The sequence below is a fragment of the Pongo pygmaeus genome, chromosome 3 (assembly GCF_028885625.2).
Source record: "Pongo pygmaeus isolate AG05252 chromosome 3, NHGRI_mPonPyg2-v2.0_pri, whole genome shotgun sequence".
Taxonomy (NCBI): Eukaryota; Metazoa; Chordata; class Mammalia; order Primates; family Hominidae; genus Pongo; species Pongo pygmaeus.
This window is the reverse complement of record NC_072376.2, coordinates 131,843,948-131,871,175: the sequence shown is the minus strand read 5'-3', so window position 1 is coordinate 131,871,175 and position 27,228 is coordinate 131,843,948. Positions and strand designations below refer to the sequence as shown.

At 35.9% G+C, this 27,228-nt stretch overlaps 1 protein-coding gene across 1 annotated transcript in view; it reads right to left on the bottom strand.

Annotated features, from left to right (window-relative positions):
• MYOZ2 (myozenin 2) overlaps window positions 1–22,279 on the bottom strand; it is a 53,027-nt gene extending 30,748 nt beyond the window's left edge. The window contains exons 1-3 of the mRNA XM_054486072.2: window positions 21,350–22,279; window positions 20,732–20,821; window positions 6,277–6,446 (exon numbers count right to left, since the gene is read on the bottom strand). Of these exons, the coding sequence (XP_054342047.1) occupies window positions 6,277–6,446; window positions 20,732–20,807 (246 nt within the window). The 5' untranslated portion in view covers window positions 20,808–20,821; window positions 21,350–22,279. The remainder of the gene's footprint in view (window positions 1–6,276; window positions 6,447–20,731; window positions 20,822–21,349) is intronic.
• Window positions 22,280–27,228: the final 4,949 nt, after the last annotated feature.

The window sequence follows — 27,228 nt, the reverse complement described above, 5'->3', positions numbered from 1 at the left end:
AAAATGTTCAGTTTGCATTTTAAGAAAAAAAATAGACATCGTAGTAGGTTATGTCCTCAAAAGTATAGCCAAGTTTTATTCTCATAATAAATCATTGTTTTAATTGCATATAGGAAATATGTGTATTTTAAGAAAGACGTGATTAGGTCAAATTATCTTTTAACTTCAAAAATAAAAATTTAGTAAAAAGCATAGCAATTAGACACTGATTTTGACTCTTTTGTGTGTGACATACAGAAAATCTTTCATTTTTTAATTTCTATATTTGTTTGTAAGATTCTGTAATGAAATATACCCTTACATTTTAACACTTATTTAACTTTATAGCAATTTCAGGATAGAATACAATTTTGTTTTAAAATTTAAATACTTACCGTAACTAAAGGCCATAAATTAAGATCCTCACCTAATAAAATTATGAAGGAAAAAAGTTTATCTCCATTTTTATGCTTCACCCACACAGCCCCTCCCCAAGGGCTTTTGCATTCATGTTAATCTCTGCAGCATCCCAAAAAAGCCTACTTTCAAAGCAGTAGTCCAAATTTGAGCCTTTGTTCTTTCATCTGCTTCATCAAAGCCGCATTTGGACAGGGCAGAAAATGCCAATGATAAAATAAAATATTCATGAATAAATTATACTTATAAAATAGTGATAGTCTGATGATATACTAACTTCCCAGGAACATATATATATTTTCAACGAATAGCTTTTTAAACAAAAATACTTAATCTCTATTAGAATTTTAAAAGATCTGTTTTGGGAAGGAATTCTCTTAGAGCTGTCTCTGCCTGAGGTTAAAACTTATAGCAAAAATATTACAACTTTAAACATTTTTAAAACTTTAAACATCACATGCCTAATTGCAAACTCATCATCATGTTCACACTTTATTGCATACTGAATAAGCCTAAATGTTTTAGCCTTGCACTGAGACCTGCCTACCTAGTTTCATCAGTTTTTAAAGATGTACCCTAAGCTTAAAACCAAAACACGTATGATTCCCCGATTATCTTGTATGCTTTTCTACCTTTGATCATAGATCAAGATTCCCCCATTATCTTGTATGCTTTTCCACCTTTCTACCTTTGATCTTTGATCATAGGAGTTCCCCTAGCAAGAGGCCCCCTCTCCATCATTACCATGGTCAGATCTGTCCTGATTTAAAAAACACCTCTTCCCTTATTCTTCCTTTCCTTCCAATAAAAAGTTTTTTGTCTTTCTTCTTGCTGCTCCCATATCATTTACTATAATTCGCCTTTAAAATAATATTTTGTGTCCTGTTTCATTTACTAGTTTGTTAGCTACTTGAGAACAGGGAATTTCATTTTGCCCATATGTCTTTTGCAAAGCCTAAGATGGTGCCTTATATAGCACAAGCAGTCAGCGAATATTAGCTGAATTTTTAGTGAATAAATAGCCAAACCCAGCTGATTCTTTTTCACTATGACATTTTTTAAAATGCCATCTTCCTTTTTCACTTTAGTTTTCATGCGCCTGTTATCCTCATTGCTCATACTTTATCATGTCATCATCTACCTTCTGTTCATTTTCCACCAAGCATTTTCCTTTCAGTCAGACCGAATACAAATGCTGGTATGGCATTACTCCAATCTTTAGAAATTGTTCCTAATTGCCTAGTGAATAAAATGCAAACTCTTTTGCTTGGTAATGTAGACGTCGTACTCACCTCATAAACATTACCTCTCATCCCTTGCAAACTTCCAAAGCCAGTTCCTCAGTCCCTCCTCAGCCCCACAAGCTGTTTCACCTGCTTGGAATGCCCTCCTTTCTGTTCTTTACTAAACCAAATCCTAGGTTTCCTCTAAGACCCATCTTAGAATTTCCCTCTTCTTTCTAACTAACTTAATCTACTGGAAATGACTCCATATTCTGTATTATCTCAATACTTCAATAAAACCTATGCCACCTTCTCATGCTCTTTCTTTATTTGTTCCTGTTACCTGGATTCTGGTATTGCATTTATGTCATTTGGAGTCCCCACCCTATTTATAATCTGGTTGAAGTCTAGTTGGCCACTGATGTGATTTGGATATTGTCCCCTCTAAATCTCATGTTGAAATTTCATTTCCAGTGTTGGAGTTGGGGCCTAATGGGAGGCGTTTGGTCGTGGAGGTGGATTCCTCATGAATGACTTGGTGCCATCCTCGCAGTAATTAGTTCCTATGAGAACTGATAGTTAAAGGGAACTTGGCACCTCCTCCCTCCTCTCTCTTCCTTCCTTCCTCTCTCACCATGTGATGCCAACTCCCGTTTCCCTTCTGCCATGAGTGGAAGTTTCCGGGGGCCCTTACCAGAAGCAGGTGCTGATGCCATGCTTCTTGTACACCTCACAGAACCATGAGTCAAATAAACCTCTTTTCTTTATAAAGTACCTGGTCTCAGCTATTACTTTATAAAAACATGAATGGACTAAGACAGGCATTGTGTGTGTGTGTGTGTGTGTAATATAAGATTTTGCATTTTGAACTCAGCTCCTATCTTGAGTGTTGGACTTAATAATTGACTAGGTTAGTATCTTTATGTTTTTACTTCTAAACCTATACTACCTCTTTAAAAAGTGTAAAGTTCCTGATAACTTTAATTATAAATAAAAAGGCATTTGAGATAAATTTAGGAAGTTTAAATGTATAATGCACAAAGAATAACATTTTCAAAGTTCCTAGAATGTGTTCATTAAATGAATTTCACCTAAACTTACAAATAATTCTACCTACATTAATTTCTAGGAATTGTAATACTTTCTGTAACCTCTTCCTGGGGATTAATGATGAGCAGGAAAATCAACTCTTTCTCATTAGTCATTAATTATCAGGAGACACCCAGTACCTGTACATCATCATTAAGAAAATAAGCAGAGCCTTACAATAGTTAGGTAGTAACCTAAATAATTATAAGCTTTACATCATAGCATTCCATCATCTGCAATTCCTTTCAGAAAAGTTGGAAAGACAAATGAAAATATGTCTCTTTTTACCTCGGTTAAGTTGACCGTAAAGAAAACAAAACTAGAGCCATATCCTATAGATTATGACTATGTAAATTAAACACATATAGAAGATGCTTTACATGATTTCTGTTAAAATATCAATAGAAATAAAAAGAAGGCTTCTTTGTTGTATGCTTTGTGCCAAATACATGGTAGAAGTTATTTTTTGAACAAAGCAAATATATATTTAGAGTTCCAATTATTTAGAGTGGTCTTATTTCAGATTTACTTTTAATAGTATACTTCCCCTTTTCCCAGTAGTATTTAAGATTTCTAGTGATTCAAAAAATATAATATCCTTTTGCAGTAACTTATAAGAAGAGAATTTTAATTATCATGAAGCATTCTTCCATTTTACTTTATTTTTGGTGGCCTGTTTTCTTCACCCATCTCCATTTTGCCATTTTGGTTAAAAAATAGTTTATGAACTAGAGCTTCAAAATTGGCTCATGTAGCAAGCAATGTTCATTTCTTTTTAGGAACACATATTTACTATTATTACTGTTTGTGTCATAGAAAGTATATGTAGCTTGAATTTGCCAGTGTCCCTCACCAGTAGAATTCAAAGCTACACTTATTTTTTCTGTTTTTAAAATGGTAGTATTTGAACAAATGGCATTAATTACCAGGGGGGTGGTTTATATTTTCATTTATATGAGGTCTTCAACATTATACTAGAATAAGAAATATATAAAGCTGAGTTAAATTATTACTTTGACAACATCTATTGCTCAAGGGAAGCAGTAAAAGCTTGTTCCAGAAAATGTAGTCAATAAATTAGATTAATGTGGTATAAATCATATAAGGATCATTCAAGAACTAGATTATAGGTAAATAAAAGCTCTCTTATCTTTCAATGTCGTTTGGTCTCTCTATCACTAGATAAAGCCTGTATTTATTTATCTTTGAGCTTGCAGCATAGTATCTAGAACATAATAGGCACCCAATAAATATTTGCCAAAAGTATAAATGAATATGAATGGAAATAGACCTGAGTCTAATTATATTTTTGAATTCCTGTCATATTAACGTTTCAAGTTACAATCTACAGCCTTGACAGTAAATGTATCATTGTACAACGTGGCTCACTATCTTCCTTAATGATTTATTGTGCAGGTAATATTTTGAATTAAGATCAGGCAACACACAGATCATTAAAGACAGAAGGCACCTGAGAGAGCCTTGGAGTACGTATCTTTAATTTTAAAATGAGGGGGAAAATTCGGAAAGGCAAAAAAAAAAAAAAAAAAAAAAAGCAACCTTTTTGAGTTAACGCTAAATCACATGGCTGGTGGGAGAGCCAGGACCAAACCTTGGTCTCCTGATTCCCAGGCAAGATTTTCCTTTAATTACACCATGAGAGAAGTTGGTGCCAAGAACTCTAGAATTCTGACAGCTGAGTATCAATCTTCTTTATTATGGTGTTGCTTAAGTCAAATGAACATACTTCCTTGAATACTACTTTCCTTATTTTGAAAGAAGAGTAAAATTCATCACACTTTAGAATATGTATGTAACTCAATAAAATATGACTTTATTGCGTGCATTATTATTGCTTATTGCTTTGTGTTATTTATCAATATTTAATTATTTATTTCAATAAACCTGTTTGGGGTCATTTTATTTATTCAGTGCCCAGTCTTCTGGGAATAGTGAAAAATTGTCAAGACATGTTCTTATATATATTGTGTGTAACCAGAACACATTCGAGCACAGGTGTATAAAATTATAATCAATAATTTGAAATACTGGTGGTAAGACAATATGTTGTGTTCATAGGGACATTTTAAATCTTATTGTACCTTTCTTCAGAATTGTAGTTAAAGCATTATTCCTAGAGATGTAAGTGGAAGTTATAAAAACTGACATTATTCATTTTTTCAAATGTCTAAACTTGTAGATGACTTTTCAAAGACTTCCTTAAGCCACCTTATTTTGTACTACTCCATAGAGAGCCTTCTCTATTGTCACTATTGAAAGAATATGATTACATAGACTCCAGCAGATGGGGTAGGGATTATTTTTGACTCATACTTACAAGATGTTTTTGATAAGAGGTTACTGGGCATACTTATAGGGTACATTGACTTCAATTAAAAAATCATTCCTCACAAGTATAAATACTATAGTTGAGTAAGATTTGATGGCTAACTGAATTCACAATTAAAACTAGATTTAATCAGTGGATGGCTAAAGAATGCTCACAAATATGAAAATAAATTTGTTAAGTGTCCTCTCAACATTTTTTGTTAAGAAAAAACATAACAAGGAAAATAGAAATATGGGAAACAAAATTTTGGTGTTTGTGGATGTAGATATTAGTTTCTATAATGTGTTTTAGTAATTATGATAAAATAAATCAGGGAAATTAGTCTGTTTGCTGTAAAGAAGTGAGCTGTCCATTCAAAACAACTTATTAGTGATGGGAGCTGGTAAGTTTTCGGCTTAAATTTGTAAGTAAATCTTTCATAGCTCTAGGAAGAAACTCTCAGTAAATAAAACATGTTTGTTGACGTCATTATGATCTTTTCAAATTTAGGACGAATGCACTATTCGTTTTTGATTCTTCACACCAGCCATTTGAATTTTAAAGCCATTTTCCCAAAGCTGGTTGCCTTTCTACTATCAACTTTTTCCTCTACACTCTCTTTAAATGACAGTTTAAGTGAATGTAATATTAATACAAAATGTAAAATGTAGTTTAATTTTTGTTTGTTTATTAGCTTTGAGTTGGGGAAATCTCTGTCCAAAGAGTTATATCCAAACTAGTTTTTGTCATTAGTGAGTACCAGACTTCCCTACACAATGTGGAATAAATGCTTTGAGAGGACATTGAATGTGTTTGTAGTTCCCAGGCATGTTTCAGTGCCAAGATTTACTCAGCGAATAAAATGCTTATCCTCGCCTGTGGAGCGCTATGTGCTTTGGAAGTGTTTCCATCTCAAACATTTAACTGGTTGTGATAAGACCATGGAAACTTTTAGTACCACTTCTCTCCATTCCTTCTCCGTCCTCTTAGTGGAACAGACAAGTTCCTCAGTGCCAAATCTACAAGCTTACAATGTCCCTATTGAACTAAAAGCATACTCATATCATACATAATGCTTCTTTTGTTTACCCACCTAAACTATTCATTATGATAAAAAAAAAAGCCTAACAATAAATTGAAAGAAGATATATAGAATACTTGCTTGAGAAACTAGTCATACATACAAATTTAGAAATACTGCTCATTCATTTGGATACTACCCATTCAAGTTATACCTACATTTATTTGTGCTCTAGATTGATACTGGAAATTTTCAAATGTGTATTTGTCAGATCTTCTTTGACGCATCTTAAATAGCCTGGCACCACGGTTACTGAGATGGGATAATTCTTCCAACATGATGTCTCTGGGGATGCTGACCTTTTTGCCCAGGTCCATGCCATCAACATCTGTAAAACAATATTCATATGAGTAAAAATCCCAAGGTAAGCATTTTTAATGCTTTTATAAATTTCTTAATTCTAAAATTCCACCACTTTCTAATTGCATGATCATAAGTGTGTTACTTATTTTCTCTAAACCTCAGTTCCTTCATCTCTAAAGTGGAGCTAATAATACTAATACCTATTGCAAAGCATTAATATGAGAATGAAATAAAAATGCTTCATGTAAAGCATGTAGCCTGGTACCTGGCACATGTTGTGAATAAAAAAGTTAGCTGTAATTACTACTAGTACAATTTAGTCTTTCCATATAGAATGAGCTTTCAAATAGCATGGCTTCATAGTTATATTCATAAACTCTGTTTTGCTCCCCACATTTTTATGTGTCAGCTTTAGCTATCCCCCTACTGAAATGCCTACCCTCCCACTCCACCCCACCCCATTTCCCAGACTCGGTCAAAATACTATTTATTCTGCATCTAGCACTGAGTAACCTCCATAAAGTAGGCAGATGATAAGTATTGAGTGAACTTTTTCCCCAATCCAGCTCAAATGCCATTTATATTAATTTCTTACCTAAAATTTTTATTCATAATTACTCATTCATTCTCTATATTCCCATAACACTGAATCACATATATTTGATTTTGCTTTATTTGTTTTATGGTTTGCATTTTCTTTAGGTTTTACTTTCTGTGTCTCCCATACCTTAAATATATCAGATATTCAGTAAATGAGTGTTATTTCCTATTTCTATTACTAAACAGTTTTTCCAAAATCCAAAAGAGATACAATCTTTCCACTTGCTTCTTTACTCACTAATATATTTCTGTAATACCCACAGAGTCTTTTTTGCCACTGTTGACTACCGTTAAATGCATAGGAAGAAAAACTGGGCCATTAGGAAAATAAATAATTATTTTGATTGGGGCAACATTCTTTGATGATATGTTAACCATAACAATTAAGCTTTTGGGAATGTTTAGAATAAAACAACAGAATTACTTGTTAAATTTTCTCCCCACTTTCTTTTGAGAGAAAAATTAGTTTACCTGTTTTGTTTTTACAGGTAAAATTAGAGGAGTCCACTAATTATAAAAGTCACAATATCAAGATTTTTGCTTCTGAGAAGATGAAGTAGATGTGTTTTTTCCTGTAAAGCTATTAAATACAACCTCACATGTTGGACATTATAAATAAATAAATAAAAGACTCTGTAAAGAAATAGGCAGACAAGCTAGGGACCCCAGGACCCAAGGAACAACATGGTGGTTAATACTCTGGGTGTTCTTTTAGCCCCTAAATCTCAGACTTGAAGCTGAAGATGATGGCAACCCAGAAACACCAAGAGGTCCAGACAAACAAAGCACCAACGAAAGGCTGTTCTCTCCAGCTAAAGGACCAGGAAAGGAGCTGCCTCTGCAAGACAGAAAATGTTTAGACAATGGCTGCGCTACTTTAGCCAAGCACCACAGAAAACACTTTGACTTCGCTCTCACCCACGTTAAGATCTTGTGGGGAGCCCAGAATTTCACCCTGTGAGGCTGTAACAAATCTCTCCAATACTCCCACTAGGGTGGTGTCAGAGAGACCGAGTGGGAAGTTGAGATTTTCATTCCTTTTGGCCAGTAACTAGCTCCTTGTCTCCGCAGTCTTAGTGAAGACTATGTGGGAGTCTGAACTCCTGTCCTCTCCCAGCAGTAACAAAGAGGCTCCCCTCAAGTTTCAGTGTAGCCAAATAGGGAACCCAGACTTCTACATTCACCTGGCAGTAATGAGTTGGCACTCCCCTTTCTCTGCTGGAGCAGTGTCAGATAAGAAAAGATGAAAAAGAAGGTTTATTTAAAGAGCAAGCATCTCAGAACATAATGTGAAAATGTCCAGGCTTAAATTTGAAAATCACTTATCATACAAAGAACTAGAAAAATCTCAAACTGAATGAAAAATAAAAAAAGAATCAAATGCCAACACTGGGATGACTGAGATATTAAAACTATCTGACAAAGATTTTAAAGTACCCATAATTTAAAACAATGCTTCAGAAAGCAGTTAGGAAACCACTTGAAACAAATTCTTTAAATGGAAAGGTTTTTTTTGCCAATGACTCCATCAGCAGCAGCAAAAAAAAGAAATCTCAGCGGAGAAATAAAAGATGTAAAGAACCAAATAAAAATTTTAGAGCTGAAAATATAATAACCTGAGTAAAAAGCTCAGTGAATGGGCTCAGTAGTAAAATAGAGGGGGCAAATGAGAAAAATCACTTAGCTGTTAGAATAATAGAAGTTCCCCAATAAGACCAACACAGAGAAAAATAGACTTGAAAACAAATGAACAAGGTATCCTTAGGGATTCATGGGACTCTAATAAAAGATACAGCATTCATGTCATTGAAGTTCCAGAAGGAGAGGAAAAATAAGGGGAGGCTGGAAAAGTACTTAAAGAAATCATGGCTGAAAAATGTCCTAAAGTTGACAAGAGATATAAACTTACAGATTCAAGAATCTAAGAGAACCCTAAACATAATAAACCTGAATAACTCACAACAAGACTTATAATCAAGCTTCTGAAAACTAAAGACAAAGAAAAATATTGAAAGCCACCAGAGGAAAACAACTTACTTATAAGGGGAAAATAACTAGAATAATAGTGGATTTCTCATCAGAAACCATGGAGGCCAAAAGGAAGTTGTACCATATTTTTCTAGGTGCTGCAAGAAAAGAATTGTCAACCCAGAATCCCATACTCAGTGAAAAATATCCTGCAAGAAATAAAGGGGAACTTGAGACATTCTCAGATGAAGGAAAACTTAAGAGAATTTGTTGCCTGAAAGCCTACCCTAAAAGAATGGCTAAATGAAGTTTTTTTAAAACAGAAAGGAAACAATAAAAGAAGGAAGCCTGGAACATCAGAGATAAAGAAGGTATATAGTAAGCAGAAATATAGGTATATACAATAGGCTTCCCTTCTCCTCTTGAGCTTTCTAAATTATATTTTATTGCAGAAGCCAAAATTATAACACTGACTGATGTAAATGTATGTAGAAGAAATGCTTAAGACAATTATTTTGTAAACAGGAGAGGATAAAAAGACATCAATGTAGATTTTTTTTTTTTTTTTTTTTTTTTTTGAGGCAGAGTCTTACTCTGTCACCCAGGCTGGAGTGCAGTGACCCGATCTCGGCTCACTGCAACCTTCGCCTCCCAGGTTCAAGTGATTCTCCTGCCTCAGCCTCCCAAGTAGCTGGGATTACAGGTGCCTGCCACCACTACGCCCAGCCAATTTTTGTATTTTTAGTAGACACGGGGTGTCTCCATGTTGGCCAGGCTGGTCTTGAACTCCTGACCTCAAGTGATCCACCCACCTCGGTCTCCCAAAGTGCTGGGATTACAGGCATGAGCCACTGTGCCTGGCCAAAAGTAGATAAATTTTCTATACTTGCACTGGTAAAATGACAACATCAGTAGACTGTGATAAGTTATGCATATATAATGCAATACTTAGAGCAACTCCTGAAAGCTATATGAACAGATACATTTGAAAACACTATACCAAAATGAAACTCTGAAGTAATCTCCAGGAAGGCAGAAAAAAGAAAACAGGAATGTAAAACAGAGATGACAAACAGAAAACTAAAAATAAAATTACATACTTAAGATCTAATACATTAATAAATTAAATGTAAATAATCTAAATACATCAATTGATGTCTGATTGGATTAAAAGTGAACCAACTGTGGTTTGTTGAACTATGCTGCCTACATGAAACTCACTGCCTATAATAACATTATAAGCAAGTGAAAGTAACAGATTGGAAAAACACATATCAAGCAATATCAACCAAATATTATCTGATGTTAATATCAGATAAAATCAGAGCAACAAAAATTACCAGAGACAAAGAAGGGCATTATATAATGATTAAAGTGCAAATCCACAAAGATTACCTAGAAATCCCAAATGTATATGCACCAAAAACAGAGCTACAAAATATTTAAAGTAAAAAATGTAGAACTAAAAGGAGAAATAGACAGATTTACAATTATAGTTGGAAACTTCAATCCCCCCATCTCAACAGATGATAGAACAACTAGGCAGAAGAGCAGTAAGAATACAAAATTCTACAATATTAGCAACCAACAGGACTTAATTGACATTTATATTTTATTCAACAACAATAGAACACACATTTCTTTCAAGTGCCAATGGAATATATATCAAGATCATATCCTGGGCTATAAAATAAACCTCAACAAATTAAAATTATTAAATTATTCAGAGTGTTAGCACTGAGCACAATAAAACCAAACTAGAAATTAGTAACAGAATGATAACAGGAAAATCTCCAAACACTTGGAAACTAATCAACATACTTCTAAATAGTTCATGGGACAAAAAGGAAGTCTCAAAGGAAATGAAAAATTCAGTGAACTAAATGAATATGAAAATACAGCATATCAAAATTTATGGGAAACAGTTAACACAGTGCTGAGAGGAATATTTATAGCACTAAATGCACAGTTAAAAAAGAAAAAAGTATCAAATCAATAAACTAAATGTCTACCCCAGAAAATGTAAAAAAAAGATGAACAAAACAAACCCAAAGCAAGCAGAAGGAAAGAAATAATAAAGATAAGAGCAGAAACCAATGAAATAAAAAACAGAAAAACAATAGAGAAAATCAATGAAGTATGGAGCTGGTTTTTAAAAGATCAGTAAAATTGATAAATCTCTAGTAAGATTAACATAGAAAAGATAGAGAAGACACAAATTAACAATATTAGGAACAAAATAAGAGATATCATTACAGACACTACAGATAGCAAACAGATAATAAGAATATTAATACTACAAACAATTCTACATATAAATTCACATAAACTTGAGCACTTAGAAAAAATTGACCGGTTCCTCAAAAAGCACAAATTACCTCAGTTCACCCAACATGAAATGAGTACTTGATTAATTATATAACTATTCAGGCAATTCAATTTATAGTCTAAAAATCTCCTCACCCCCCAAAAGGCTTCAGACTTAAATGATTTCACTGGAGAATTCTGCCAAATATTTAAAGAACTATTATCACCAATGCCACATAATCTCTGCCCCAAAATAGAAGAGAGTTCTTCCTAGTTCATTTCATTAAGGTAATAATACTCTGATACCAAAGCCAGAGAAAGATGACACACACAGACAGGCCACGCGGGGTGGCTCACGCCTGTAATCCTAGCACTTTGGGAGGCCTGAGGCAGGTGGATTGCTTGAGCTCAAGAGTTCAAGCCCAGCCTGAGCAACATGGTGAAACCATGTCTCTACCAAACACACACACACACACACACAAATTTAGCTGGGCGTGGTGGTGCGTTGGTCCCAGCTACTTGGGAGGCTGAGGTGGAAGGATCAGTTGAGCCTGGGAGGTGGCTGCAGTGAGCCGAGATCAGGCCACTGCACTCCAATGTGTGTGACAGAGTGAGACCCTATCTCAAAAAAAAAAAAAAAAAAAAAACCACACACACATACACAGAAAAAGTTCCAAAAAAAAAAAAAACAAACCACACACACATACACAGAAAAAGTTACAAAAATTACAAAACAATATCCCACATACACATAGAAGCAAAATCCTTAACATATTATTAGCAAATATAATTAAGCAATATATAAAAAGAATTTTATATCATGAGCCAGTGGGGTTTAATCCAGGGAGGCAAGGCTGTTTCACTATTCAAAGATCAATCAATGTAATTCACTAAGTTAATAGGCTAAGGAAGAAAAATCACATTACTATATCTTTGAGATCTAGAGCTAGGCAAAGATTCACCATGTTAATGGGCTAAGGAAGAAAAATCACTTTAGTATATCTTTGGGACCTAGGGCTAGGCAAAGAGTTGCTAAACAACACCAAAATCACAATCCATAAAAGGAATAATTGATAAACTGGACATCACCAAAATTAAAAACTTTTGCTCTGAGACAGACCCTACTAAGAGGATGAAAAGACAAGCTACAGAATGGGAAACAATATTTTCAAAACATGTAACCTTGAAAACAGTCTAGCATAAATACAGAACTATCAAAATTCACTATTAAAAAAGCAAATAATCCAATTAGAATGTGGGCCAAAACATGAAGAGGCATTTGAGCTGAAGAAGATATACAGATGGCAAATAAGCATTTGAAAAGATGGTAAACATCATCAGTCACTAGGGAAATGCAAATTAAAATCACAACGATATATCACTATACACCTATCAGAATGTCTATAATGAAAAATGATGACAGCACCATTTGCTGGTGAGGATGTGGAGAAACTGGGTCACTCGTACATAGCTGCTGAAGATGTAAAATGGTACAGACACTCTAGAAAACAGTTTAATAAATTCTGTTATAAACTGAATGCAGAACTACCCAGCAATACTGGACATTTATCCCAGTGAAATGAAAGCTTGTGTTCTTGAAAAATCATATACACAAATGTTCATAGCATCTTCCTTCTTGATAATCAAAAATTGAAAACAACCCAGATGTACTTCAATGGGTAAACTATTAAAAACACTGTGGTACATCCACAGCATGGTATTCAGAAACAAAAGGGAACAAATCATTGAGAACAAGACCTGGGTGAATCTCTAGAGAATTACACTGAATGAAAAAGCCATTCCCAAAAGGTTACATGCTGTATGATTCCATTTGTATATCATTCTTGAAATTACAGAAAAATTATAGAAATGGAGAGCAGAATAGTGATTGGTCAGGGTTTAAGGAGAGATGGGGCCTAGAGAGAAGTGGGTATGGCTATGAAAAGGCAACATGAGGGACCCTTATGGGAATGGAAATATTATGTCTCTTGACTGTATCAATGTCAATATTCTGGTTGTGATATTGTACTATAGTGTTGCCCGATGTTACCACTGGGAAAGGTCACATGGGATAGCCCTATATTATATCTTAACAACTGCATGTGAAACGATGATTATCTTAAAAAACTCAAAATAAAAAATTTAATTAAGAGCTATCAAGCCATGAAAAGACATGAAGTATTCTTACATGTATATTTCTAAGTAAAAGAAGCTAGTCGGAAAAATCTACTTACTGTATGATTCCAGCTATTTGACATTCTGGAAAAGACAAAACTAGAAGGTAGCATAAAGATCAGTAGTTGCCAGGGACTTGGAAGGAGGTAGAGAGAGGGATGAATAAGTGGAGCATAGAGGATTTTTAGGGCCGAGAAACTATCCTGTGTGATGCTGTAATGGCAGATATACGCCACTGCATTTGTGAAAGCCCATAGAAGTGCATAACACAAAGAGTGAATCCTAATGTAAACTATGGACTTTAGTTAATGCTATGGTTTGAATGTCTGTTCCTTCCAAAGCTCATGTTGAAATTTAATTGCCAGGCCAGGCACGGTGGCTCACACCTATAATCCCAGCACTTTGGGAGGCCCAGGTGGGCAGATCATGAGGTCAGGAATTCGAGACCAGCCTGGCCAATGTGGTGAAACCACATCTCTACTAAAAATACAAAAATTAGCCGTGTGTGGTGGTGTGCGCCTGTAATCCCAGCTACTCGGGAGGCTGAGGCAGGAGAATCGCTTGAACCCGGGAGGCAGAGGTTGCAGTGAGCCAAGATCAGGCCACTGCACTCCAGCCTGGGCGACAGAGCAAGACTCCATCTCAAAAAAAAAAAGAAAAAAGAAAGAAAGAAATTTAATTGCCATTGTAACAGTATTAAGAGCTCAGACCTTTAAAAGGTAATTAAGCCATGAGTACCCCACCCTCATGGGTGGGATTTGTGACCTTATAAAAAGATGAATTCAGCCCCCTTTTCTCTCTTGTCCTCTGCCATGTGATGACTCAGGAAAAAGACCCTCCCTTGATGCTGGCACCTTGATATTGGACTACCTGGCCTCTGGAACCATGAATCAATGTCTTTCAGTATAAACTACCCAGTCTCAGGTATTCTGTTATAGCAGCACAAAATGGAGTGTGACAGTTATCAATATTGGTTCATCAGTTGTTACAAATACACACTGATGCAAGATGCTAATAATAGAGGAAACAGCAGCAGGGAAGAAGTTTATATAGCAACTCATTGTACTTTCTCCCTCACTTTCCTGCAAATCTAAAACTCTAAAAAACAAAGTCTATTATTAAAAATGTTTAAAAATTTTTATACCTCTTCCTAATGCAATGCAGAACAGCTCTGTCTGGCTCTCTAGTATCCCCAAACAAAACATAACAAAATGCTGTACTTCACAGTCCCCAGGAATGGTAGAAATAGCCTATGGAAAAGGCATAAGAAAAACAGAGCAGAGTACATGAGGGTATTTTACAACAATTTCCCCGGATTTGCTCGTCAGCTTTGCTGAGTTCTACAGGGAATATTCACCCTTGCTTATTTGCAAGTGTTTGGAGTCTCTGTCACTATGTGTTTGGACCATGGAAGGATGAGCAAGTTTACTTTTTAATGTGTCTATGATATCCCTCAACATACTAGACAGTGTGATGGGGATGCGATACTTCAACTTTTTGATTCTGGATTCAAAATAGCAAGTTCCATTTAGATTATAAAAGATAGAAGAGACGTTACGCTCTTGAGGTTATTTATATCCATTGTAACTGTATGGGGAAAATATGTAATGTTCTACTACTGCATATCTCTTTCCAACTCTGCATTTAGTGCTTCCATGGTGGTAGCTTGAATTCGGCCATGGTGGAAGCATTTATACCACAGAAATTTGCAAATTCTACAAATCAAAACATCCCTTCTGCTGCCCCATTCAAGAACCAATTGTTAAATATATAATAGCATACTAATGGACACATCCATCAGTGTCAGGGATATTTTGCATAAACAAATAAAACACACAAACAAAATTTTCCAAGGTTTTCTTCCCTTCCCTTCTAATAGTTAAATTTATGATGTCACTGGAGCAAGGGTTTCAGAACCATTTGTGAGTTAAGGAACCTAATGCATGATCACTCTCATTACTTAAACTTTCAGAGTCAAGAACGCTGTCAGCTGAGCACACAGATTCCAATTTCAGCTGTTGCCTGCCCTTCACTGCAAACTCTTGCACAGGTTCTTAATGGTGTGTTTAATCTTGATGCTTGATAAATGATATGTTTTATTTAGAATACATATCCTTGCCTTTATGGCTTAGAAAGTTGTCTTTGTGGCATTAGATCATCTATTAAAAATAAGGCCGGGCATGGTGGCTCACGCCTGTAATCCCAGCACTTTGGGAGGCTGAGGCAGGTGGATCACCTGAGGTCAGGAGTTCAAGATCAGCCCTGCCAACATGGCAAAACCCTGTCTCTACTTAAAAAATACAAAAATTAGCCGAGCGTAGTGGCAGGCACCTGTAATTCCCGCTACTCAGGAGGCTGAGGCAGAAGAATCACTTGAACTCAGGAAGCGGAGGTTGCAGTAAGCGGAGATTGCACCACTGCACTCCAACATGGGCAACAGAGCGAGACTCCATCTCAAAAAAAAAAAAAAAAGAAAGAAAGAAAAAAAATAATATGGCTAGGTGTACTTTCTTATTGGTGTCATTTATACTGATCCAGAACTTCAGTTAGATGAGTTAATCTAATCCATAGTTTGCAAAGACACTCACTTACAAATAATTGTAGTACGGCAAAAGACCTTTTAAAACTGTTCTACCATGATTGGCAACTGCAATTACTAGAGGGTAGCTAGCTGAAGCTTATTTGCTTTAGGGTGGGCTTATTGATTACCTGCATTTGCACAGAACTCTTCCTCCTGTCCCTGGACAGTTGGCCTATGTAATTGAATAATAGTCCATAAAATATGTTCTTCTATAAAGTAACATGTATGTACATATTACATATAACATGTAAGATCATAGTCCAGACTGTGACTTTGGATAATGCCTTAAAACTCCAATTGATAAAAACTTCTGTGATAATTATCTCTAAATAAAAAAGTTGATTTTGAATACCATCTGTGATTCTTTATTTTCTTATTTTATATGTCTTTGTCTTGATTTGAGTTCTAAGGCTATTTTATAAAGTTTTCAAAATTGTCATTAATAAAAATATTATTTAAAAACTATAAATCTATAAACATTCAAAAAATGACATTACCAATGTATTGAATTATACAAACAGAATAATCTAGTTCTGTTTATAGGATGTATGTCTAAAACATATTTGAGTGAAAAAGCCTTCAAAGAAAGTTAGGATGATGGAATAATATAGCTAGAATTGAACTCTGCAATTTCAGCTTCAGTGTAAAATACAATTTAGCCTAGTTCTCTTGTACTTGTTTTCTGGAGTGCCTTATTAGAGGTTAGATGCTCAGAAAACTTATGAACTTACAAGATATGACTGCACACCAGTTTTCAAAATAAAACATGCAAACCTTTCTAGCTCTTATTTTTCCTGGGGCTATGAGAATGCTAATGTGAAAATTAAAACAAACCACAGAAAATTACCAAACTTGTACACTGAATCATTAAGTTCTTCTATAAACTTTATATATTTGATAGGAGGTATGAAAGGCCTTTTTGGCATCTTCATTTTGATTTTAAAGATTTGATTAGTTACAGTTTAAGGTACGCTCCTACAAGAGAAGTAAAAGCGGTTTTCATGTAATCTTTCATCTGAAATTCTAGACTTTGTACTTTTTCAAGGAGTCCTTGCAATTTATGTCAATATTATCATTTCCTTTGTTACTGATGGAGGAACTCAAACACATTGATGTTTGGTTTCTGCACATAGCTCAGTAAATTAGAATTATGGAATTTTATAATTAGCTGTATCAGCAAATCCACCCTTCCTCATTTTCTGTGTGAAACCTGATGTCTAGTCTGGAACCCAGGACCCCTGGTACCACATTAACAACAGCACTCCATTTAGAACCTGGGCTTCCTGTTTTTAGACCACAAAGCTAAGCTCTCTTCCTGAAGTTAAAAAAACAACCTGCCCAGTTCTCTTCTGTGTGCTGGGGAAAGCTGTTGCCCAGTCATGAGGAGAAAAAAACAAACAAAAAACATACCAAAAAAAGCCCTCCTGGAACCCAGGTGAGAGGACTGTAAGGTGACTGAAGCTTACTTAGGAGGCACTGTGGTCTTCTCTATTTATGAAGCTCTTATTCTAAACTGTCAGCAATATCCATGCTTAAAGTCAGGGAACATCATACTCCCAGTTCTTCTTATGGTTTTTAAAATTCCAATTCCTTTCCCCCAGCATTTCTAAACAGATGCCAGTTTCTCTAGAGTGCCTCTCCTTATTTCATTCTGATTGCCCCATCTCTTTATCAGTTTAATACTTCCTATCCTTTTATCCTTTCCTACCTCTCTCTCTTCATTCAGACTTCAAGTTTCACATGAGGTACTGAACAAGAGAAAAATATGATTAATACTGGAAAATATGTACAGATTTAGGGGTAAATTGCACAGGGCTCATGGGTGGGGACTGTGAGGCCATCTTTTCTTGTCTCCATAACTAATTCATGCACAGATAATGGCAAATTATTTTTTGCCTTTTACAATAGCCCTTGTTAGATGGTAACAATTGTGGCTGAGATACTTTTATATAAAGCACAGAGGTTTGTCTCACAAGAGTAACCAGGACAGCTTTACCATTAGCTCTGCTTCCTGCCAAGGTGATGATGATGGTAATCATAACTGTGATATAATGAGGAAGGTAAATCTAAAAGCAGGCAGCCTTCATGTTTGGGATGCTTTTTATTAGTCATTTGTTGGGAGTGTGGTATATTTGCTTCTAGTACATAATTTGAAACCAAATCATAATGGATTCAAAATGAGCAACAATTTGTGGTTGTGATTAGCGGAGGCTGGGAGTTGTCCACCTCTTACTCATTCTATGCAGTTAGCATTATAATCTATATGAAGAGAATTTTTCAATAATTCTTTGAGGTTATCACTCCTTCTGATGGAGTGAGGGCTCTGATGTAAAACTCTCCATTTCTGGTTCTTATATTTTTCTAGTGATTTATCTTAAAGACTCACCGGCTGCAATCTCTTTCCCCTACAAGAATGGGATTGAATTTCCATCTCACGTTAAAAGGACAACAAGTGATTTAGCCAACTCATTGTCACATTTTATACTCCTCCAAGCTAAATGTTTTTGGTAAGTAGTAATAAAAATTAAATGAGTTATGATGCTGAAAAAAAATTCTGATGCACAAGGGGAAAGGAGAGAAGGCAGGAGAAGGGGATTTCCACTGGAACATCCTTTTCAATTTATCTTTATAAAGGACAATCCAGTCAAAATTTGATTTATTTAGTCTTACAATTAAGATCAAAGCAGTTGCATGTTTTATCTTAAATTATCCAGATTTTTACTCCTGTAAAATGTTTGAAAGTTTGGAGGATCATTCCCAAAAAAGTTTCTCTGAAGTCCATTTTATTATGCATCCTAAGAAAAAATTATACTCCCCTAGCTCCAGATCTCTAAACATCATGCTGTAAACAAATAGTAAAGTTCCATATAAAATGTCAGAGGAAATAAGAGAAGAAAAATATTTGAGCTGTTTCATAAAGTACTGAAGTTATTTCATCTGGGATGAGCTTGGAAAGAGTCTGATTATCCCCACGTTATCTGAAATACTTGACATTCCAACAAAGACAGAGCATGTGACTCCTCTTAAGGGAGCTGGTACTCATCCAGTGACATGGGAGGGAGGGCTTCAGCTGACTTGACTTGGCTAGGTTTTACTGGTGTTGAGATAGTGGTTTTGAGGGTTTCCCCCACTTTGATATATAATTTTGTGTTTTCTCCCAAATATTTTTCATAAAAACAATAGTTATGTTTATTTAAAAAAACAAAAAAAAACTTCTTACCCTTATAGATCTATGTCAGAGCTAACAGAGTAGACTCCAACACATGACTTAGGCTGGAATACATTAAATGGACTGACTGTTTTATGATTAGGATGTCATTAGAAAATAATAACATAAAAGGTCTATTTTAAGGTAAACAATTTTGTCACAAACTCCAGTGATCATCTGATTTTTGCCACATTGATCAGAAAAGCTATAAAATAATTTCAAGTAAACTACTTGAAGCTGGAAACACAAAGATGCATGAAATTTTAAATGAGGCATGAATTTTGGAACTTTGGATTGGTATGAATTCAGTTCTGGTATCTGATTCAGAATTATTCTCATTTTATTCCAAACTAATTTGACATTACAGTAAAACATGAGAACCAAGTTGAATCCAGTACAGTGGTTTTGTATTGCAGAAAATAGAAAACAACAACAGGACCTCTTAGTTGTGACTACATTGTGTGGGGAGCATCTAAAAGTCTTTGATTCTGTTCCTCTTGCTTTATGGAAGGTGTAATATGAAAACATTATGCTCAATACTCTTTCCAGGTCTCAAGCTTCTAGGTCTCAATATTGTAGTGGTGAAAGGCTGCATTCCTTGTCAATACAGGAGAATAAGGAGGCATTCTGAAAATTCCACAAATATATCTGGAATGGCTCAAATCAGCTCCTAAGAGGACCTGAATATTTTTTCTTAACTTTTAAAATTGATGCTATACCTTGCTTATAAACAAAGTTGAATTTCCTTTCTAAGAATCAAAATGCAAGTTATAAAGCATTGCTTTCTCAAGTTATTTGCTAGAATTTAAAGAAAAGGAGAGAGTGAAATATTACTTTGCATGTAATATATATTAAAATTTTTTTGAGTCATATGCTTTGAGACTACAATAACTTTATATTTTCTCAGAAGTTACAAATAAAAGTAGACCTTGCACACAAAATATGTTAGTAAATCAATTAACAAATATGAAGGGTTAAATAAATAAGCAATAGAAATGGAGTTAAATAATAAGCAATAAATATGAATTCCAACTTAACAGCTTGATAAAAAAGATGATAGAACTTATTTTGAGTGATTTATACAATGTAAGGTAAAAGAAATCAAGCTAAACCATGTGGGATGGACAATGAAGACAAGATTGTATAAGACTTGTCCAGAAAAAAAAAAAAGAATCGAGAGTGATCTTAACTTATAATGTGGAAGGCAGGCCAAGCAGAATGTACATCAGCTGTCAGATTGCTTCATGCCTTTTACAGCAGTTGTTCCTCTGAAAATAGCTTCCAAATGAGAAAGGATGACTACAAAAAGATTAGTTACCATAGGCTTTTCTACACCCCCTAGAGCTCCAGGTTTGTTATGACAGAACAGCAAGAATCTAAAGGAAGTAAACTAGGGAATATTGAACAATGTCAGGATGGAGCCACATTCATGCTGTGCTATATTAATGCTACGAAGGATTTTTATTGATACCATTTCCATGGACTTCCTTCATGATGGCTGTTGCTTGCTGTTTTCTCTGCTTCACCATAGTATTATGTGATAGCATGGTTTTTTTGTTCGCTGTTAAAAACAAAGGGACATTATTGAGGCAATGTGAAGAACTCATTTGGAGTGTCTCATAATCACTGTTTTGAAAGACAACATCTTTGTTCTTTATTAAAAAGTTATTATCACTTGCTACTGAAAGACTTCAATATGCATTCCTTATCTGGTGACAGAGTATGTTATTCATTGACAGGCAATGTCACAGTGAACAGAGACCCAGTCTGGACATTAATACAATGATCATCAGGCAGTGAGAAACAATGAAATTGCTGGTCTCCTTTCCCCTCCCTCTCTTTTCTCCACGGTATTTTAGTCTATCATTGCCTCCTCACTGGCCTTCATTTGTACCAGCATCACACTCCATCAACTCCAGCAAACCGTAAGAATGAGGAAGACACTAGACTAACCAGAATTCTCTGGTGGTAGCATTTTAATATTGGCAACAGCTGCCCTTTAAAGCAGAGAATGCCCATTTATGAGTCACAACTCTGAATCTCCTTGGACAACTGACTAATAAAACATTTTAGGAAACAACATACTCACCTTGCTGTTAGATTGTGCTTTTTCAGCGGGGATGAATCCCAGTTTGTGGAGGAAGACTCTGGAGATGGACTATGGATGGCACTTCAGCCTGATGGTTTTTATCCTTGAACCTGGGACAGCATGGTCCCTACTCTGACTCAAACTGGGGACTGAGCTTTTCTGAAGAGACTGGCATTCAGCTGACATCAACTGGCTATATATAGCACCAAATACTTTAGCTACTCATATCTTCCTGGCGAAAGGGAGGAACAGGGAAAGATTAGGCTCTCTCCATTGTGTTTCTAGTTTGTGAGATGGTTAAATGAAACGTTCATTGGACATGCAGAAAGTTTTTAGTGAGCACTTTCTGTTGAACAGATAGTAGCCAAAAGGGATTTTAAACACTTTTAAACATCTAGCTCTTATGTTACATGTTAATTGAGGTGGCGAGAGACACATGCATGAATCAGAACAGAATGATAGATTTTTCATAATTAAAATGAACAATATAGGCAGTAATATCTATGTAGACTCAAGAAGAAAGGAAGTAATGTGGGGTGCATCAATAGAGCCAGTTCTTAAGCTGGAGTGAGAACTCATGCTAGGTTCAGAAAAGTATGTAATATTTGAATAGTGAACTCAGGAAGCATTTTGAAATGCACCATCAGAGGACGAGCCACGAAGCTGGGTAAAACCTGAGACTCATAACTGGGTCATGCTTTTTGAAGGGCCTACAGAGACCAGTCCCTGCAAAGTTGACCAGTCTCTACAATGTCTAGGGTCAAGGATTTTCATTTGCAGGCATGACAAGATTTGAAAGGTTTGCCTGTCAAAAGGTTTGGCCTCCTTGATGGTCCCTGGACACAAAAACATGTTCTCACCTCTGGCCTTTTCCTTTTACTATTTCCCCCTTTCCCTGGTTGAAATGGTGTCCTCAACAGATAATCATTATGTTAATTTTGGTTTCCAAAATGAAAATAGATACTGTATTCCTTTTACTATTTCCCCCTTCCATACTTTCCAAACTCTGCTCACATGGCACAGTCATGCATTCAGGACTCTGCTGAGATAACAATCCCTCATAAAATCCTTCCCTGATAATTATCACCTTGTCTAAAATATCACACTGTGCCATTCTCTAGTCCCTTACTCTGCTTCATTTTCTTTATATTTTTGTATTAGTTAAGATAAAAGTCAAATGGGAGTGACAGAAATCCCCCCAAAACAGAACTGTAAAAAGATGGAAGATGTTTCTGTCACAGGTAAGCTTAGTCTAGAGGTAAGTAATTGAGGGTTTGCATGACTGACATAATTATCAAGGGCTCAGTTACCCTCTAACTTTTTGCTCCACTATCCCTAAAATGCAGACCCCTTGGGCCTAATTGGCTGCCCCAGCTCCAGTCAGTATGCATATATTTCAACCAGCAGGAAAAAGAAAGAAAAAGTGAGAAGGGAACACTGTCTTCTTTTCAGAACATGTCTGATATTGTTCATACTTCTGTTTACATCCCATTGGGCAGAACTTAGCCATACAGCCGTACATAACTCAAGAAAGGTTGGGAAGTGTAGCTTCTATTCTAAGTGGTCATGAGCCCAATTAAAATTCATACATAACTTACTAACAAAGGAAATAATTGCTGCTGAGTGACAACTCAGTTTTTTCACTAAGAACATGTCAACATTATTCTATCTATCTATCTATCTATCTATCTATCTATCTATCTATCTAGCAAAAGTTTATGTTATGTACAATTCTAAAGGTTGAAATGGCATCCTCAACAGTTTTACTAGCACCTGTAATCCCAGCTACTCTGAAGGCTGGGGTGGGAAGATTGCTTGAGTCCAGGAGGTAGAGGTTGCATCTATTTATGTGATATCTCTTTTTCCTACTAAACTATGAATCCTATAATGGCTTGGGCTTTGTATCTTCAGCAGTTGGAATTGTATCTGGCATATGGTAAGCACTCAATATTCATTGAATGAATGAATAAATGGTAGCTTGGAGATTAACTGCAGAATGCCTTAAAGGTTTGGCATGAGTTTAGAATTCAAATGAACAGTCGCTTGAATATGCAAAGGTGGTGGCTATTTGTGGGAGGAATTGTATTTTATAAGATTGAAATAGGTTATACATTTTGGTGCCTGATCATAGGATTGAAAGTTTAAGGTTGTAAATCATACCACTTTGGGAGGCCAAGGTGGGTGGATCGTTTGAGCCCAGGAGTTTGAGACCAGCCTAGGCCAGCTAGCAAAACTCTGCCTCTACCAAAAAAACAAAAACAAAAACAAAAAACCCAAAAATTAGCCAGGTGAGTGGCATGCACCTATAATCTCAGCTACTCCAAAGGATGGGGTGGGAAGATTGCTTGAGTGCAGGAGGTAGAGGTTGCAGTAATCCATGATCAAGCCACCGCACTCCAGCCTGGGCAAGACCAGACCTTGTTTGAAAAAAAAAAAAAGAGAGAAAGCTAAAGGTTGTAGATAGCAGGTTTAAGCTAATCTAGCTAACCTATTGCAATTGCTTCTAAGCAAACATTTGCATTGAAATTATAATTAGGTATCAAATGAGAAACTGTTTTGCCAAAGCAAATAAATTTAAATTATCTCTCAAAATCCCTTGAGTGTCCGTATGTTCCTGGCTGTAGCCTTTACCATAGTATGCTATTAGACAAGTCTTTTAAACTCTGTTTTCTCATCTGTAAAATGGTGATTACAGTATCTATCACATAAAGTCATGGACATTTTACATGGGACAATTTAGAAATTCCTTATACTTAGTAAAAATTTAATAAATGATTTTTTTTCCTTTTGCTATTATTATTTCTGCAATATGGTAGGATTTAGAATTTTAGAGTAATCAACTGCATTATTCAGTTAAAAAAACCATAGATTAAGAGAGTTCTGGTTTTCCTATTTGATCATCTTCATATGTTTCCAACTTTATGTTACGTACAGTTCTAAAGGTTGAAATGGTGTCCTCAACAGATAATCATTGTTATATTAATTTTGTTGTCCAAAATGAAAATAGATACTGTATTTTAAAAGACTGTAAAAGTTTTACTGAATATAAGGTCTTACACCTTTCTGTCTATTTTTCAAATAGATTGTACTTAAAATTCTCTTGCCTTATTTTGTAAGTTCATTTATACATATCTAGCTTTCTGGTCTCTGAGTTATCATCTGTTCTGAAAAAGAAGAAAGAACAAGTCACTGATGTTGCAGTCTTAAGATGGGATATGCTATCCATGTGCTTCACAGCACAAATGGTGAACTTTAAACAGAACTTTAATGGTTATTACAAAGCATTTTCAGGTGGTCCATACTGAAAGCCAATGCCTTTTAATTTTAAATCAAGTCACAGTTAATCGATTTCTATTTCATCTGCACAGAGATCTGGTACTAGACAAAATTAAAATTCAGCCCAAATTCATCATACTGAGATCATCTTTGGTCCTCAGCTCACACCCTCCTCCCCATGACCACACACACACACACTATAGACTAGAAAAGGATGTCTCCTATCCCCAGAGACTCGATTCCTACGCTTGTCCTACTACTCATTCCTTCCCTTGAAGCTTCTCCTTCACCCCAGTTTAAGCAGAGTAGTACTTTATCTTTCTTTCAAGGCCCAAAGTATTTTAAAATAACTGGTGCTAAAGACAGAAGATACGATCTTTTCTTACAGGCAAAATAATAGGATTCTAATGGTAGAAACTTGTGCCTTAGGAGGCTAGTGAGAAAGAAGTTTTTGACAGAGATTTTCAACACCTCTATAACCAAACTATTTCCACTGCTGGGGCTGGCCACAGTTGCATTTCCAACTCCTTCACCACTTGCCAAAAGAGAAAAAAAGATTAAATAAAGTGACCTTTATTGCTATATTGCTACCTAACAAAAATCCACACCATGAGGACTCATGAAAGGCAACCTTATTCAGCCAGTGGTAAACATGAGCACTTTAGCCAACTGGTAAACAAAGTCTACATCGACCTTCCTCTATTGAGCACTTGTTTTTTAATTCTGTGTTTCTCTTGTACCATTGACAGTCTATATTAGGTGGCTGTGGGCAGTTAGAGATTAGGGGAGGATTGGGGAGGTAGGCAGAATGTGGGAACTCACTGTTTGCTAGGTGGGCAGACAAAACATTGCCATTAGTGAGGCTCGGCTCTGGACTGAGGCACACATAACCCAAACAGGACAGCCGCCAGACCAGTGTTGAGTGACCAGTCTGAGGGGACCATCAGTTCTTTACCAGCCTTCAGGGCCTCAGTTACAGTGCTAACTCTGGGAGGAAGGAATCTGTTTGAAAATATAACAAAGGTGGTGTAAACAACTCACCTTTGGTGAGATTGTCTGTGGAAGCATGGCCTTTGGTTTGTGCAAAATACTCTGTGCTTTCTTCTTGATGCCTAATTGGCCTGCTGTGTCTTCCATGGTTTCTATTTTCCTATACTGAGGAGGATCCAGCCTATAACTGACCTCCTTAGCAGGCCATAGCAAGGGCAGAATAAGAATAGGCATTGACGGGGTAATCATTCTACCAGCTAATGTGGGACAGTACAAAAAAGACAGATGAGTTTTCAACTGGTCTCATTACCATAAATGCCTAAGGGTAACAAGAGTGTTAAGAGGAAAAATTCCAACCACTATTCAGTTAATGTTTGCTAGGCACGGTTAGCCCTGTTTTACAGATAAGAAAACTGAAGTTCTGAGAGAGTAAGTAAAACCCTCAAAGTGTCATACTTGTATGTTACAGAGATGGAATTACAAATTGGTTCTGTCTGATCTGAAGGTTGTTGTTTTTTTCACCATATTGTGCAGACATCTCTGTTTCCCTCATCTTCTCTAAATACCTCTGTATTGATATCTACATAACAAAAATGAAGCAGAGTTGAGAATTGTCAGAAAAATTATTGCAATGTGCTCCTTACTAATTTCCTCTAGAATCTGACATCCTAATATTAGGTTTATTTGGGGTGAGGTGCTTTTTACTTATAATATTTGTGGCTCTTTTCCAACTCATGTTTTTCTTGTTTGCAAACTTCTAGAGTTCCTCATGGTGTCTATTCTCAGGGTGCTTTCCTTTCCTTCAGCTGTGCAAATACTAAAGTGATTAAAATGCCTAACATAAACAAATGGAAGCCATTTGCTGTGCAGACCTCTCCTTCCTTTCCTGGCCCGTGTACCACACCATCACAAACACATTTACCATCTTCGCTGCCAACAATGAGAATTAAATCTAACTCCATCCAAATAATTTGTTCATATGGAAGCCCCATGTCTTTCTTTGTAAATTTATTTCTTTTACCGAAGTGTTTCCTTCTAAGCTCTTAAGTCAAGCCTTAAGATAAGCTAGGGAGAAGAAGGGATAAGCAGAGGCTGATGACCAGCTTGTCGAGGACACGAGCTAACGTAATAGGGTTGGGAACTTGGAAAGAAAGTTTCAAATACAGGAATATTAAGAAACAAGCTGCCAAAGCAAACCGCAAGTCACTTTTTTCCTTTGCTTACATAATCCCAACACTTATCCAGAACTTTGTCACATTTCCTTTCACAATTAGAGCCAGGCTGTAGTTTTCCTATATAGTACAGATTCAAAATACTGAAACTTTTTAAGTTTTCTCACCTGCAAGAAAATCTCGTCCTTTTCTTACATACAAATTTAGCATGACCTAATTAAGTTAAAAAGTTCAATAAAGAAAACGTGAAGCTGTTTGTTCAAAAAAGAGTATCTACAGGCTGGGCGCGGTGGCTCACGCCTGTAATCCCAGCACTTTGGGAGGCCGAGACGGGCGGATCACGAGGTCGGGAGATCGAGACCATCCTGGCTAACACGGTGAAACCCCGTCTCTACTAAAAATACAAAAAAATTATCCGGGCGTGGTGGCAGGCGCCTGTAG